The sequence below is a fragment of the Salvia splendens genome, chromosome 21 (genome assembly GCF_004379255.2).
Source record: "Salvia splendens isolate huo1 chromosome 21, SspV2, whole genome shotgun sequence".
Taxonomy (NCBI): Eukaryota; Viridiplantae; Streptophyta; class Magnoliopsida; order Lamiales; family Lamiaceae; genus Salvia; species Salvia splendens.
In genome coordinates this window covers 9470529-9487101 of record NC_056052.1, presented here as the reverse complement: position 1 = coordinate 9487101, position 16573 = coordinate 9470529, and the positions used below count along the sequence as shown (strand labels likewise).

General features: G+C 35.1%; 1 protein-coding gene across 1 annotated transcript; it reads left to right on the top strand.

Annotated features, from left to right (window-relative positions):
• The first annotated feature begins 4770 nt into the window (after positions 1–4770).
• LOC121784981 (sugar carrier protein C-like) lies at positions 4771–7171 on the top strand. Its single transcript, XM_042183288.1, has 3 exons — positions 4771–4973; positions 5051–5373; positions 5780–7171. Exons 1-3 carry the CDS (start codon positions 4841–4843, stop codon positions 6890–6892), a joined length of 1569 nt encoding a protein of 522 aa, XP_042039222.1. The 5' UTR covers positions 4771–4840; the 3' UTR covers positions 6893–7171.
• Positions 7172–16573: the final 9402 nt, after the last annotated feature.

Sequence of the window (16573 nt, the reverse complement as noted above, 5' to 3'; positions counted from 1 at the left end):
ACGTGCAGACGGCGGACTTCCGGGAGAGAGGGCGACGAAGCCGCCGCCTGTGCATGCACGGCGACGGCAGCGGATCGGGAGAAAGACGGAGGGGGATGGCGGCGCGATGGTGAAGAGGAAGAGAAGAGAGAGAAGAGAGGAGACGAGAGGGAGGAGAGGGATGCCGCCGGAGCGGCGGCGCTGGCAGGGTGGCGGATCGTCGGCGACGAGAGAGAGGGGAGAGGTTGTGCATTTTGTCGAATGAGGGAAGAAGAAGAAGAAACTTGGGTTTTAATTAGGTTTTCTTTAATTGGGCTAAGGGTTGGGCTAGTTCTTCTTGGGCTAATGAATTAAGTGTTTTGGGGCCCTAATTTAATTAGAATTAGGCTATGCAAATATAAATTAGAGCCCAACTCTTCTAATAATTGGGGCTGCAGTAAATAATTGAACCAAGACCCAATTTCGAAATTCACTTACCTTTTGGGCCGAAAATATTAAGGAGTCCTAGACCAGTTTATAAAATAATATCTTTTGGGAAGAAATCAAATTCTGGTAATCTAGCACGCTCCAAATTAATTATGGAAGAAGGATCATCATTAATATATGAGTTTTTTTAGAATTTCTTAAAAAACAGTGAAAATGAAAAGGGCTTAATTAGGAGGCATACATTCCTATTACTTTCCTATTAAATTTTAAGAGCTTCTTGAAGTCTAATTAGTATATATTATTATTTTTCTTTTTATGTTCCAAAAGGGTATCTTTGCATGTTAAAGTTGGAGCGAGAATTTCAAGTTAAGGGAACTAAACGATCATGGTGAGCTTTCTTATACGAAAAATACAAATTGTATTTTATGAAAACACGAACACATGTTCGTGATTCTTAAAGATGTTGTCTTGCCATAAATGTTTTTGTATGATGCCTATCTGTTTGGCTAAGGCCAAAGAAATTATGAATGATGATATAAGTCGAATTCGGGTCCTAGTGAGGGTGGTGTCCCCGCTCGGACTAGTGTACACAAGCTACCTCTAACATGTTGGGCAGAGCAGGTGACCGTGGAAGGTGGCCACCTTCCCGGCACAAGAATACCTCTGTAATGTTGGGCAGAGAAGGTGACCGTGGAAGGTGGCCACCTTCCCGGCACAAGAATACCTCTGACATGATGGGCAGAGAAGGTGACCGTGCGAGAACTCCATCTCGACGGCACAATGTGATTAGATATGGCTAAGTACCGGAAAAAAGGGGTTGCAACCCAATGTGATATTTTTAGTAAGCTCAGGTCTTTTCAACAACACCCCGAGTGTTACTGTGATGATGGCTTGACAATATTTTCAAATGTATATGTGTAATTTTCGGCAATGTAATCACTGAGTACTTTTTGTACTCAGCCCTGCATATATTTTTAAATGTGCAGGTTGAGCAGCGAAGTGGTGGAGGAAGTGCTATTGAGACAAGACATTTAATTCAATCAGATTTTGACTCTCGGAGGTTCATGTCTTCATACATGGAACCGCGTTCATTTGCTTCCGTTGTGCATCTTAAAAGACTCAGGTCTATTTTGTTCAAAACTATGATTTTATTTGGAGCTTTTCCCATTTGTTTGGAGCTATGGTCGAGTTGTGTTGTTTTTCCCCTTTCTTCCCCTTTCCTCCCGTAGGTCGCGATCAACCGTGTTTTCTATCCTTAGAAAATGCGGTCGTGACACTCATGCAATGTCAGGACCCGACCAAAGCCGAATACCTCCAGGGGATGATCGATGAGCTGCGCCGCAAGTTGGGACTTTTGTAGAGTAGTCAACTTTTTTTTCATTTCTAACTCGTGTAAAAAAAAATTTAATCAATGTAGGATTTGTCGTTTTTAATTAATCGTGGTATTTTTTAATTATTTTGCATTGCCATATTTGAAAAAATTTAAATTAATTAACAAAACAATAGTGAAACCTATAGGGCGGCCTTTAGGGCAGCTTATAGGGCGCCCCACTGCAGGTGGAAGGGTAGGAGGATAAAATGCTGACATGGCGATGCATAGGGCGGGCTTTAGGGTGTCCCTTAGGCGCCCACTGCTAATGTGATTGTTAATGGAAAATCGATCTAGTATAACATGAATTTGTTATAATTAGATGCATTACTCTTATATAAAAATGATCTCATTTATTTTATTAGAACCATAAAAATAACCTAAAGTGGTTCTTCGTCGATGTTCGACATGTTATACGCTAGTCCTAACAAACTAATTTTTCTTTATGAATATATAATGTTAAGCCAAAAGTATTTATTTTCTCATAAAGTATTTTCCACTATACATAAAGTATATAACAATATCAAGCCGAAAGAAATGAGTTATGTTTTGGATCCGTTCAAGATTATCCGTTTAGTATCACTCTCAAAATGAATATTAACTATATAGAATCAACATTTACTCAAAGTCATTGGTATCTAGGATTAGCCAAATTGAAGATAAGCGCTTCATCGTGCTTAATTAATTTGCATTTTAAAGTGGTGAGACGTATTGAAATTAAATATACAATTGACAAAAACTACGTTCACACTAATTTTATTTCTCCACTGCGATTTCCTTTTTTGAATATAAATTTACACAATTTCCTTATTTGATTATAAATTTACAATTTTGTGTTTGTTTTTTTTCTTTATACATGTAATTAGAGGTGAGGCGTGTTTGGGGAGCGGAAAGGACTTGGAAATCACGTTTGTTCAACCGTTATAATTATTATTGGATACCACATCAATTTTCTCTACTTACAAACACGTAGTTGATGACTCAGCCATATCCATTCCTTCTCTTTATCCATATCATACATATTTCCTCAAATTATGGACTACATTGTTGCTAGCTGCACTCATTAATAAATCATCAGTAAAAATTGCTCAACTGATTTGACAATCAATCACAATTGAAGACAGAATAAAAAAGTGATTTATGCAATTATTTATTCGAATTATTGAATTTTTATTCAACTTAGTACTTTTTTTTAATAAAGCGCAGTTGACATCACGAAGTTTAATCTACAAATTCAGTCGGATTATGCCAAAGGCGACTTCGGAAAATGTGTGTTCAAACCAAAAAATTCATTAAAGAAGTTTGACGGTCTATTTTCATCCGAACATATTAGTTGTTTGTTAGGCAAACTATTGCTTTCCTATTCTGGATAATTCCAATCAAATAAAAGAAATAAGAAAGTCTAAACTCAAACAACTTTTCTGTTATTCGCACATTAATAGCTAATGAGATTAACCATGGAAATTAAACGCATGGTTATGGCTGCCCCAATTTTTGTGGGAAAATCTCAATTTTAATGCTTCTAGATAAGATTATTTAGCCATTTTTTTCTCTTACAAAGTTGGCTAATTATTATCCAAAAGTGTTCGACTTATTAATTACTCCATTAAATGATTATCCAAGTTGACTAGCTATCGGCTATATATCCGAAGATCTCGACTTTACAAATAAAATCATTTTGAAACTTGAATTTGGTTACTGAAAATTTGAAATTAATAAATAAAGAAAACTTTATGGGGTGCATGAATAATTTTCACCAATTTGTAGTATTACTTGTGGTCAAACATGTGAAGACGAAACTAAACTCATTTCTTAGTATGAATCTAGGATTAGCCAAATTGAAAATATCTCTTTATTTTATTGGTGTTGACAAAAAGGTCCAGGTCATTTGAGTATTTTATTTTCAAATACGTTGTATTATTGTTTTTATACGATTAATCAAGATTCAGATTAACTTTGAGACTTATTAATAAAGACAAAAAGTATAATCAAGACCACTAAATCTATCAGATAGACAAAAATTATTTTTAGCTAGGCTCACAATATGTACGTAGAATTGTCATCGTGATAACATTAAATATTCACATTAGCTTAGAGTAATAAATCGCACGATTAGGTCGTTATCGGGTAAAATTAAGAATGACTAAACACAACAAGATCTAACCCGGACCTGACCTGTTAAGGTTTGAGTCGTTATCGAGTCAATTTAATAATGACTTAACCTAATAAGATTTAAGCTAAAACCAACCTGTTAGAAATTTATCAACATGAAGATACCTGCTGGAACATTATCCACAACACAACATGAACCAAACAATATAATATGGATTAACATGATATGTTATTGATACAAACCTAATTAAAACTTGATATTATATAATAAAATCAAATTTCTAACCTTATATGAACTATAAAATCCCAATTTACATAAACTTGAAAACCAACCTATTAGTTTCAAGTTTCATACGTATCCGATTAGTGTCACAAATTGTTTGCATTCCTACATATAAGCTCATTCAATTTGTATGCTAGCTAGCCAATGGTACTCTCTCGATTTTATTATAGTTGAGTCGTTTTTCTATTTTGATATGTTTCTTTGCAATTAAATCATTTCCTCATATAATAATTAACTCATTTTTTCCCTTTCCTACTTCATTCTCTCTATTACTTTATTCACATTTCTACTTTATTTTCTCAATATTTCATCTTTTTTTATATTTCTCTTCTTCCATTTAACACAATAAACATTTCTTTTTTAAAATTTCACGCCAAAAAGAAACTGCTCAACTAGGGCGGAACTATTGCTTAAAGGAGGGAGTAATTATTTGTTAAGTATGGGAATAGAATAGGAAGAGGTGAGCATGATGTAGTCATTATGGGAGAAGAGTAGCACACCCAAAATGACAGCTAAAATCTACTCATTATATCACACACACATTTTCCAAGTCAACAATTTTCTCTCTATATATACTTACCTTCTTCCCATACATTTCCTTCACTCTCCTTCTCTCTCTAACATTCTCTACATTTCATCCTTCTCTTCCACTTTCATTCTCGAAGATAAAAATGGCGGGAGGCGGTTTCGGCCCCGGCCCCGGCGGCAAGCAATACCCTGGCAACCTAACGCCGTACGTTGTGGTCACGTGCATTATCGCAGCCATGGGCGGTCTCATCTTCGGCTACGACATCGGAATCTCTGGTAACTACAAATCCTGATGATAATATTGCAAATTTTAAAAATGAAAAAATTGCGAATGATGTGATTGGTTGTTGCAGGTGGAGTGACGTCGATGGATTCGTTTCTGGAGAAATTCTTCCCGTCGGTGTACAGGAAGCAGAAGGCCGACGATTCGACGAATCAGTACTGCAAATTCGACAGCCAGACGCTCACGATGTTCACCTCGTCGCTGTATCTGGCCGCGCTGTGCTCGTCGCTGGTGGCGTCGACGGTGACCAGGAACCTAGGGCGGAAGCTGTCGATGCTCTGCGGAGGCGTGCTCTTCTGCGTCGGCGCGCTCATCAACGGCTTCGCTAAGGTTGTTTGGATGCTCATCGTCGGCCGGATTTTCCTCGGATTCGGAATCGGATTCGCCAATCAGGTCTCTCATCTCTTTCAATTGCATTTTTTTTATTTGGATCGAAATTCAATGAATTCCGATTGTGTTTAGCATAATTCTAACATGCTATTTTTTTTCTCGAATATTGATTTATTTCTCCGATTTTTTTGTCGCTGTTATCCCCTGCTTTGTGGATTTAGATATTTTATGGCATTTAAAAAAAAGGAAATAAAATATTGCAAGTTGTGAGTCAATGGTATGTTGTTGTAGTTCAGATCTGATCTATAAAGCAACAATGAGCTCAGTTAAGTGTTTCACAAAACGACAGAAAATCTGCTTTTTCATATCAAAAACGTTTTTATAAACTAAGCCGGAGATATTGACTTGTTACTGTTTAGTGTGGAAAATCTGTTGAATTAAACAAATTCTTTGTTTTGTTTGATTGCAGTCTGTGCCACTATACCTCTCTGAAATGGCACCTTACAAATACAGAGGAGCTCTCAACATTGGCTTCCAACTCTCAATCACAATAGGCATCTTAGCAGCCAATGTGCTAAACTACGGGTTCGCCAAGATCAAGGGCGGGTGGGGCTGGCGGCTGAGCTTGGGCGGTGCGATGGTGCCGGCCCTCATCATCACCGTGGGCTCCCTAATCCTCCCGGAGACGCCCAACTCCATGATCGAGCGTGGCCAGAGCGAGGAGGCCCGGTCCAAGCTCAAGAGGATCCGAGGCATAGACAACGTGGACGAGGAGTTCAACGACCTGGTGGAGGCCAGCCAAGCCTCGAGCAAGGTCGAGCACCCGTGGAGGAACATCCTGCAGAGGAAGTACCGCCCCCATTTGACGATGGCCATCGCCATCCCCTTCTTCCAGCAGCTCACCGGCATCAATGTCATCATGTTCTACGCCCCTGTCTTGTTTAAAACTATCGGGTTTGGCAGTGATGCGGCCCTCATGTCGGCTGTGATCACCGGTGGTGTCAACGTTATAGCTACCGTCGTCTCAATTTACTACGTTGATAAGTTAGGGAGGAGATTCCTTTTCATCGAGGGTGGCATCCAAATGCTTGTATGTCAAGTTTGTGTAGCGATTTTCATTGCTATCAAATTTGGCGTGGATGGGCAGCCGGGGGAGCTGCCCAAGTGGTACGCGATCGTGGTGGTGCTCTTCATATGCATCTATGTGGCCGGGTTCGCGTGGTCATGGGGGCCGTTGGGGTGGCTCGTGCCTAGTGAGATCTTCCCCTTGGAGATCCGGTCAGCCGCCCAGAGCCTCAACGTGTCGGTGAACATGGTGTTCACCTTTGCAGTGGCGCAGATCTTCATGACCATGCTTTGCCACTTGAAGTTCGGGCTGTTTTTGTTCTTTGGGTTCTTCGTGATGGTGATGACGGTGTTCATCTACTTCTTCCTCCCGGAGACGAAGAACATTCCGATCGAGGAGATGGTGGTTGTGTGGAAGCAGCATTGGTTCTGGTCTAGGTTTATGAGTGATGTGGAATATGGTAATGGAAGTGTTGAGTTGAAGAAGGGAGGAGGCGATACCTATCATAAAGTATGATGAATGTGGTCTAGGTTTAATTTAGTTTGGTTTTAATCAAGATGAAAATATTGAAAAATGCAATATTATTATCACTCTTTATGCTATTTAGAGCTTGTTTTTTAGTAGATGGTGTCTTGTTCATGTGATTGTTATGTAATGTAGTAATTCTTGAATTAAATTGGTGTTGATTATTCCTTTGATTCGATGTTGGAGTTGAATTCCTTTGATTCGACGATGGATGAGTAATATTCAAATGGATTGAAATTAATACTACTATGAAAAGTATTTTTTGATTAATTCAGTTGGAATTAAAATTGGAGATCGTAGTATATACAGATCGGATTAAATTGAAATTGTGCGTCTATACTTCGTTATTTACATGTGGTGTGGATGATATATGATTTGAAGAAGTCAAGATATCATTCAATGAAACTAATAATGTAACCAAATAGTGTGACGAAACCAAATTAAAAGTCGATTATGTTGAATCAGCCTATACTAATTGCTATTGCAAATATCTGATGTCAAATGTAGTCGTTTGGTAAACTTATTATCTTAATTTTATTTTTGGCCGTTTCTGATTTTTTTTTTGGTAAAGAAAGCAGGCTAAGTTTGAGTTGAAATGAAATGCATAATCTATCATGAAGGAGCCAAATATTAAGATTTGATGGTGGTTGATACAAAGCTTGACCCCTCGAGCAAAGTTGTAGGCATGGTGTGATAATTGATAAGAAGTTCGCTGCAAAAATTTTCCTCGCGATGCACATGGTGCACCACTGCTCAGTCAAACTCTGAGACTAATTTATAAATCCTTCTGACTACATCCTTGCAACCAAAAGACACCTCGGATTTCTTGGACGTAGAAATTCACCAATTACCAAAGAATTTGGAGTGTATTTTTTTGTGACAGAGCCTTAATAAGTTAATGGGTTCTTCTCAAAAAATTTAAACGTTGAAGTCTCCCTTGGAAAAAGAAATCTATATTTCATGATTTTCATTTTATACAAATCTTGCAATCACATTTTTCAACCTTTTACAATTGCAAGATTTTTTTAGAGAAAACAAAATCTAGAAATGAGGTATATAACGTCAATAACTAAGGCCATCTCCAACCATTTACGCCAAACTCAAATCCATTTTTGAGTATATGTTACACCAAAAAGTAGTTTTACTCCAAGCATTTAAACCATATTTAAAATTTACGCCATTTTTGGGTATTTGTCTTATAAAAATTTTGCAGTAACACCAAATATGGTGTTATTCCATTGAAAAACCCAAAAATAGGTTTGGGTTTGGTGTATGGTTGGAGAAATTGTCTACACCAAACTTGAGTTTTGGTATATGATTGGAGATGGTGTAAATACCGGTCAGTGGGCATCTTACCTTATTCTAGAATCGTAATTAAAATGTGAATTTTGTCATTATTTCTTTTATAAAGTAAACATTTTTTGATAAATATATAAGAGTGGATAATGGTAAAAGTCGATAATAAAGAAATAAAAGTAACTTTAGATTTTCTAGTTGGCATCAATAAATAGGTAAACCTTAGTATTCACTCCTTTAGCAAAGGCAGGAATCCAATTCCAATGTAAACCATTGTCAATGTCACCTCTCACATTATGGCAAAAAATAAAGAGACCAACACCCTTTTTGATGACAAAGAAACATTATCCATATCTTTTAGTATTCTTCAAGGAAAATCGGAAAAAATGAATAATGTATCATCAATTAAATCACGGTCTTCAAAATGAAGCAAAGAGGTGATGATTAATTTTAGAGTAACATAGATCACATCTTTGTTTTTCATTTTGCTAAGGAAGAAACTGAAAAGAGACGAATCATTTTGGTCACGGAAAATTTGGAAAGTGCAACTACTAGTCACATGATTCGTGACAGAATTTGAGAGAACTTAGGCTTTTAGAATTGGATAAGTATAAGCGAACATATGCTAGTTCTTTCTTCTATTATTAATTTAATTTGTATATAGTTTGAAATTCTCTATAATTCTCACGGATAACTATCTTTTGAGGCAAAAGAGAGCTTTATCCAACATTTATTTTATCTTAAAAGCTGAAAGTGAGTTAATTACTCCTAGAATATTAGAAAATTTAAATATCTATCGTATTTATTTAACAACGTGTCATAAAGTTTTACTATTAAAAATAGTATCACTCTCTTTTATAAAGTTATCATAAACGATAATTGATTATATAGGAGTAAATGCCAATATTGGTCCTAAATAAATGACCAAAATACGAATTTGACCCAAAATATTCAATTTTTATAAAACGGGTCCATAACAAATGAAAATGTCAGCGAAGAAGTCTTTTTTTACGGTTCGGTCAACACTAATTGCACGGTGATATGATCGTTACTTTTTGATGGAATCAACTTTCACAAAATCAACATTCAAATTGCCGAAAACTAATAAATCAGTTAAATGTTGAATAAGAAAACTATGTTCAGTGTTGAAATAATTCATATCTATCGTTTAAACAAAGAAAATGGCTGCATGAAAAGATTAGATGTAAAAACCTTTGAAAACCAAAGGTATCGTTCGCTCTGATGTTGTTTCATTTATTCAAAGAGTTGTTCTCGATTTCTTGGCATTGTGTAATAGCTCTATAGTTTAGATCAATAGTTTCTATAATCCTTGTATATCATTTTATAATAAAATAAAACTAAAACTTTACAATGATTATTACTTAAAATTGGAAACGTGAATTAGTCAAATACGCCCTCCGTCACATAATAAGAGACACACTTTATCATTTTGGTTCGTTCCACAATAAGAATCACACTTCAGTTTTACCATAAATGGTAAGTAGGTTTCACATTCTACTAACTCACTTCACTCACATTTTATTATAAAATCAATATAAAAAAATAGGTCTCACGTTCCACTAACTCACTACTGCTGATACTCATATATCTTGTTCCATTGTGTTTCTTTTTCAAAAGCTCGGCCTATTACAATGTATCTATAATACCAGGACGCAATGCAATGATAGCGTCTTTCTTGGGCGTTTTATTTGGTGGTTTGGTTGATTGCTTGCATGTATATGATGCTGCTCTAAACAGCAGAATTTTGATTTTTTTATAATGTAGTATACGTCAAATTTGCATTTTAGATCAATTATATTTGTTTGGGGAACAGAAAAAAAAGTGTATCTGCTTTGATTTTGGGTGTTGTGTGAATCAATGGCGGATGCAACATTTTAACGATGGGGTCCAAAAACAATTTTTGATGTGCGGATAGATGAAAATCAACTTTATTTTTGTCTTTACTTGGTAACTCTTGAGCTTGAAAAAATGCAGGTTCAATCTCTAAATCAACTTTATTTTTATCTTCACTCATATAACTCTTATGGTTGGAAAGAGGAGATTCATTCAGAGATAAAACCTTAAATAAAAGAAACTTTTTTAAGAAAATGATACATTTACCTACACATTAAAATGCACAATAAGTAAAGGCATATAAAAAAATTACATAACTAAATGAAAGACTGCCATTTACAAATCACAAGAAAATGCATATTAAGAACATCTTCAATCTTTACACTAAATTCAAATTAATTTTAGTGTAAATGTCACATCAAATATGATTATACTCCAACCATTTACACTAAAATCAAACTTAAAGAATATTCCCTATATTATTCATTTTTCACTCACAAAATTTTAAAAAGTTTTTGGTTTTTTGTTTTGTGTAAATCTAAAGATAGATTTTTTACTCAAAAATAAAAAATGAGATTAATTTTTGAGTACCATTGGATCTAATCACCTATCTCATTTTAGGTTTTAATGTACCATTAGATATGGTCTGATACCATACGGCTCTTTTTGTTAAATGAAAGTTTATCACTAAATTAAATTGGGGGATCACTACTAACTAATTGAAACAATAGAAAATAAGATAAGTACAATATGACAATCACAAACAAACAAAAAAATATTACTATAACTAGAACTAGAATTTTTTTCAGTCCTTTGATTTTGGAACTGCCGAACGGAAGTATGGAAAAGCAATGGAAATAGGAAGTATTAAAAGAGCAATGGAACTGCCGTCGATTACTTGATTCTGGAAATGGAGAAACAATATTAATTTATTAAATAATGTATTGGAGAAAGATGTTGTAGAAGCGCGGCAGGATTGGAGTCTGGAGGAGATGCCGAGAAGTTTCACATAATATTAATCATGTTAACTTTTATTTAATTCTAATATGAAATGACTAAAATACCCTTGGAATTTTGTAAAAATGTTGACCTTCTCCTATAGGGTGTAGCGAATTATCTACCGCCACAATTACCTTCTTTTGATTGTGTCGGCAAACACACGACAGTAAGGAATCATTTCCAGTTGCATGGTGAGAGCATCCCGAATCAACGATCCATTCATTATTGTAGTCTATAGAGACATTAGCACTTGTATTGGCATCTACAACTAGATTTGGCTCCTTAGCTTGATAGATATCGTCAATGGATAGACACTGATCTCATTTTAGTTGTTCATGCTCATCGTTTCATAAGCCACATTTGCTCCTTCTTTAGTAAAATCTGTGCGACAATTGCGTTGAATATGGTTGGCTTTCCCACATCGTTCACACTTCACCTTCACTCGACAATTGCGCTTGATATGTCCGAGCTTTCCACATCTATAACATTCTAGAGAAGATTTCTTTGGTTGTCCTTCACATTTGGAGAAATTACAACCAGTTGATGGAGATTTTGATGTAAACATGCTCTTTCCTTTGTCTTTTGCATAGAGAACACCTCTTCGACACGAGACGAAGACTGGTTGTTACCACCAATTATTTACTTTACCAATGCTTCTTGGTTAGATATCAAGTTTTCCAACTCTATGATAGAAGGTTGATTTACCCACCCTTGTATTGAAGAGATAAGTGACATAAAATCTTCACGTAATCCTCGAATAAGATAGCGATGCAACCGAGCTTCATTGACAACTCCCTCTGCATCCAATTCTGAAATTTCAGAACATAAGCTTTTGACTTTCAGAAAATACTTGAAATCGTTAGCTTATTCTGAATAGTCCCATCAAGTTCATTCTCCAGAAATTGGAACCTCATCGTGTTCTTTTGATTGAACAACCTTTCAAGTGTCTCCCACACTTCTTTGGGGGATTGCACAGTACGAACATGCTCAATGTAATCCTTGCTGATCGACGTTCGCAAAGCAAATAAAGCTTTGCCGCACTTGATCTTCCACTATCTCCTCGCTTCTCCATTTTGTGGTGTATCTTCCGGAAGTACATCTTCACCAGAAATAAGATCCCACAAATCATGTCCTTGTAGGTAAGCTTCCATACATAACTTTCAATAACGGTAGTTGTTGGCAACAAGCTTGTCTATAGAGGTACTGCTTCCACCATTCATCTTCTAATAGTAATAAAATCAAATACCTGATATGCAACCATGCTGTGATACCATGTAAAGAAATATGGAAGCAAAAAATATGGAAGAACAAGAGAGAGAACAGAGAACACAAATTTTATTGCTCTGTAAAATTTGAAGATAGATCAAATGACAACAATTATAAGATATTTAAAGGGAAAAGAAAACCTCTGCTATCTTAACTTATTGAAAATTAAATCTCCTAAATACCATCAAATTAGGAAACGGAAATCTTAAATAGAATGGAAGAAACTTTGACATCTCCTAAATACTACTTCCTCCGTCCCATAGAAATATGTCATGTTTCATTTTTCGTCCATTTGATACAAATAGTCCGGTAACCTCTTTCTCATTCTCTTTTACTTTATCATTTATGGGTCCCACCATTCACTACACAATTTCAACTATTTTTTCTCCTTCTTTCGTACTTTACCAATTACATATTAAAACATGTGACAAACCCAAATGACCTATTTGTATGAGACAGAGGGAGTAAATATTGTAACTGAAATCATAAATAAAATGAAACAAAACTTTGACCACTTCAACGGTAAGTTTCACTATTTTTCAACATAATTTGTTAGTGTTTGAAAAAGATAGAAGAATTTAGGAGTTCCGTAGTTGCTGCATTACCATAAAAAACTAATCTTCACTGCTTATTAAGGGTAGTAACAGTGTGTGTTATTAATTTTACTATTACTGCTTCATTCATGCATGCGTTTCTATTTTAATTTTATTGCATTTTGAGTGAGTATAAAAAGTACTACTACTACATTACATATACACTGGAGGTGTGATCAATTGCTAACTTTCTTAATTTGCTAACTCAGTTAACCCATCAACGCAGTATATTAAAAATATCAATACATAATTTTGTTGACATTTCAAATCAATATAATGTGTTGACATAATATATTGACATTTTAATGTCATCGTGCTGACATTTTTAATACAATGTGTTGATGAGTTAGTAACTTAAAAAGTTAGCATAACGCACCCCTACACATGTGTATGTGTATTAGGGGTGTGCATTCAGGTTTCGGTTCGGTTTTTCGCCCAAACCGAATCGAACCCGAAAAACCGAATTTAGGCTAAAACTGAATCCGAAACCGAAAACCGAAAAATCAAAAATCGAACTTAAAAAATCAAATTAAACTGAAAAACAAAAATTATATAAAAAACTGAAAAACTTAAAACCGAAAAACCGAATAATATAAACCTAAAATCTGAAGAAAAAAAATACAGAACATAAAGTCAGAAAGTTTCACAATTACAAACCATACATTAATAATATCCATAATTCATCAAGGCATCAACCAACAAATACAAATATGTAATTGAAGGTGTAAGTAGAGTTTTACCTGGAGTCGGAGCTGTGGAGACGACGACGTGAAGCTGTGGAGGGGCGTCGGCATGTTGCGACGGCGTGAAGCTGTGGAGGGGCTTCGGCGTGGTGCGTGAGACAAACCTTCTAAGCTCTCTCCCTGACGACGTGGAGGGGGTCGGGCCGAAGCTGGCCGATGGAGGGGCGACAGGCGACGGGCGACGGCTTGGTGGTGGATTGGTGGAGGGATTTAGGGTTAGAGAGTGGAGAGGAGACGACGAACTGATTCACAGAAGACTTAGCGTGATGTAACAATTTAGGGATTAAGGGCTTTAATTTTGAGTACAATTAAATAATAGCATATATATATATATATATATATAGGAAAATGATCAATACAAAACTTGATCTCAATACAAAATCCAGACCAAATCCTGACCATGAGATTTGATAATCCAATGGTTAATAATTAAACAAAAACACGGAGGGTCATTGTAAATCAGTTTTAGGTCATATTATAAACTTTGGGTTTGAGGTCATGTTAAGATCATTTCATGTCATCCTTACTATAATGACGTAAAAATAAGCTTACAATGACCTAAAAATGACTTTTGTATGCTTGGTTCTGCATTTTTGTATTAAGAATGGTTTTGCATGGATCAAAACCCTATATATATATATATATATATATAGGTGCATTATAATGATAACCCCAATTTCCGTAATAACCCTATAACTAAATCTGGACCACACTTTTTTAAATAACGTGGTCTAGATTCAAACTTAGCTTTCCTTCATAAAAAAGGCGCAGAGGGTAAATATGTCATTTCGCTTATTTAATTTCTGAATTTCGCTCATGATAAAATTTACGTATCCAAATTTCGCTCATTTAAATACGTAAAATCTTATTTCCCATGATATACAGATGTATGAGGTTCAGTTACACGTATGTATGAGGTTCAGTTATACGTAAAATCTTATTTCCCATGATATACAAATTTCGCTCATTTAAATACGTAAAATCTTATTTAAGTATCATTTTATCATTTTATCAGTCAAAAGTATCATTTTATCAACTAAGAGTATCATTCTATCCGGCAAAACTATCATTCTATGCAATAAACCTAACATATATCATTTATCATTTTATCATTTTATCAGTCAAAAGTATCATTTTATCAACTCAGAGTATCATTCTATCCGGCAAAACTATCATTCTATGCAATAAACCTGACATATATCATTTTATCAGTCAAAAGTATCATTTTATCAACTCAGGGTATCATTCTATCCGGCAAAACTACCATTCTATGCAATAAACCTAACATATATCATTTTATCATTTTATCAATCAGTTAAAAAGTATCATTTTATCAACTCAGAGTATCATTCTATCCGGCAAAACTATCATTCTATGCAATAAACCGAACATATATCATTTTATCATTTTACGTGATATTTGGCGAAATTCAGAAATTAAATGAGGGAAATGACATATTATCATTTTATCAACTCAGAGTATCATTCTATCCAACAAAACTATCATTCTATGCAATAAACCTGACATATATCATTTTATCATTTTACGTGATATTTGGCGAAATTCTGAAATTAAATGAGGGAAATGTCATATTTACCCCCGCGCTTTTTTTTTTTATGAAGTAAATCTAAGTTTGAATCTCAACCACAAGATTAGAAAATATGTGTGGTTCAGATTTGGTTATAGGGTTATTACGTGATTTAGGGGTTATCATATGATCACATATATATATATATATATAGAGAGAGGGGGTAGTGATAAAATACAAACTCTAAACTATGATCTATACCATTAAAAAATATCAACAAATGACAAAATAGCAGCAACAGAAAATGTCTACACAATGTCAACACAATATCAACACAACATTAACCGTTGTGTTGACATTTCTGTTGCTACTATTTTGTCATTTGTTGACATTTTCTAACGATCCAGATCATAGTTTGGAGTTTGTACAATATTTAGATTTTGCATTTGATCACGTTCCTATAGGGGTGCATTAAAACGACAACACATCTTAAAGCGAGACTATGACACCACGTAGCCTGCAATATTATAAACGCTACACTCCAATCTAACACATCTTAAAGCGACACTATGACACCACGTAGCCTGCAATATTATAAACGCTACACTACAATCTATAGATTGCAGTCTAGCGTATTGGATATTGCAGACCGAGAAAATTTACCCTTGAGCATTTTTTATGATTGCCATATGGCAGCTGATTATTCGTCCATGTGTATAAATGATTGGCTAGGAACGGTGGTATGGTGTCATTTTAAGAGATGTTGTCATTTTAACACAAATCCGTTCATATACATATATATAAAATTAAATATAATTTGGTTTTTCGGTTATTCGGTTTTTTTTTTCGACCGAACCGAACCGAAAAACTGAAAATTTTTAAATTTTAAAACCGAACCGAACCAAAAAACCAAACAAACCGAACCAAATTTTAAATTTTCGGTTTGGATCAGTTCGGATATTCGGTTTTCGGATTTTTTGCTCACCCCTAATGTGTATGTGTATGTGTATGTGTATGTGTATGTGTATGTTCATTTAAGCATATGAAATGGGCCCATTTGTATAAAGTGATTTTAGTGTGAAATATGATGCAAGGGGAGGATCCCTGCTGTGGTGGGAACACAGCAGCAGGGGCTGCTGTGCCAATTAAACGGCAGCGTTTGGAGTCAATCACTACAGCCCTTTTCATTGTCAATTTATTTACAGTGCTTACTTTTTTAATTACTCAATTTAATTACAATAGATGTTTAATTGCAGTCTTATTTCGTATTGTTCCAACTTCCAAATGGTTTGAAAAAAAAAAACCTGCTGTAAAAAAGGGAGTTCTGGAGAAATTTGCAAGATTGTCATTTAATTTATGGGAAGATCATTTATAACCAAAACGATGTCGTTTC

Excerpts from the sequence above, each read along its gene's own strand:
- LOC121784981 (XM_042183288.1), top strand. The coding sequence starts at position 4,841 with ATGGCGGGAGGCGGTTTCGGCCCCGGCCCCGGCGGCAAGCAATACCCT. Across the intron at positions 4,974-5,050 it reads CTACGACATCGGAATCTCTG|GTGGAGTGACGTCGATGGAT; the intron begins GTAACTACAAAT and ends TGGTTGTTGCAG. Across the intron at positions 5,374-5,779 it reads GAATCGGATTCGCCAATCAG|TCTGTGCCACTATACCTCTC; the intron begins GTCTCTCATCTC and ends GTTTGATTGCAG.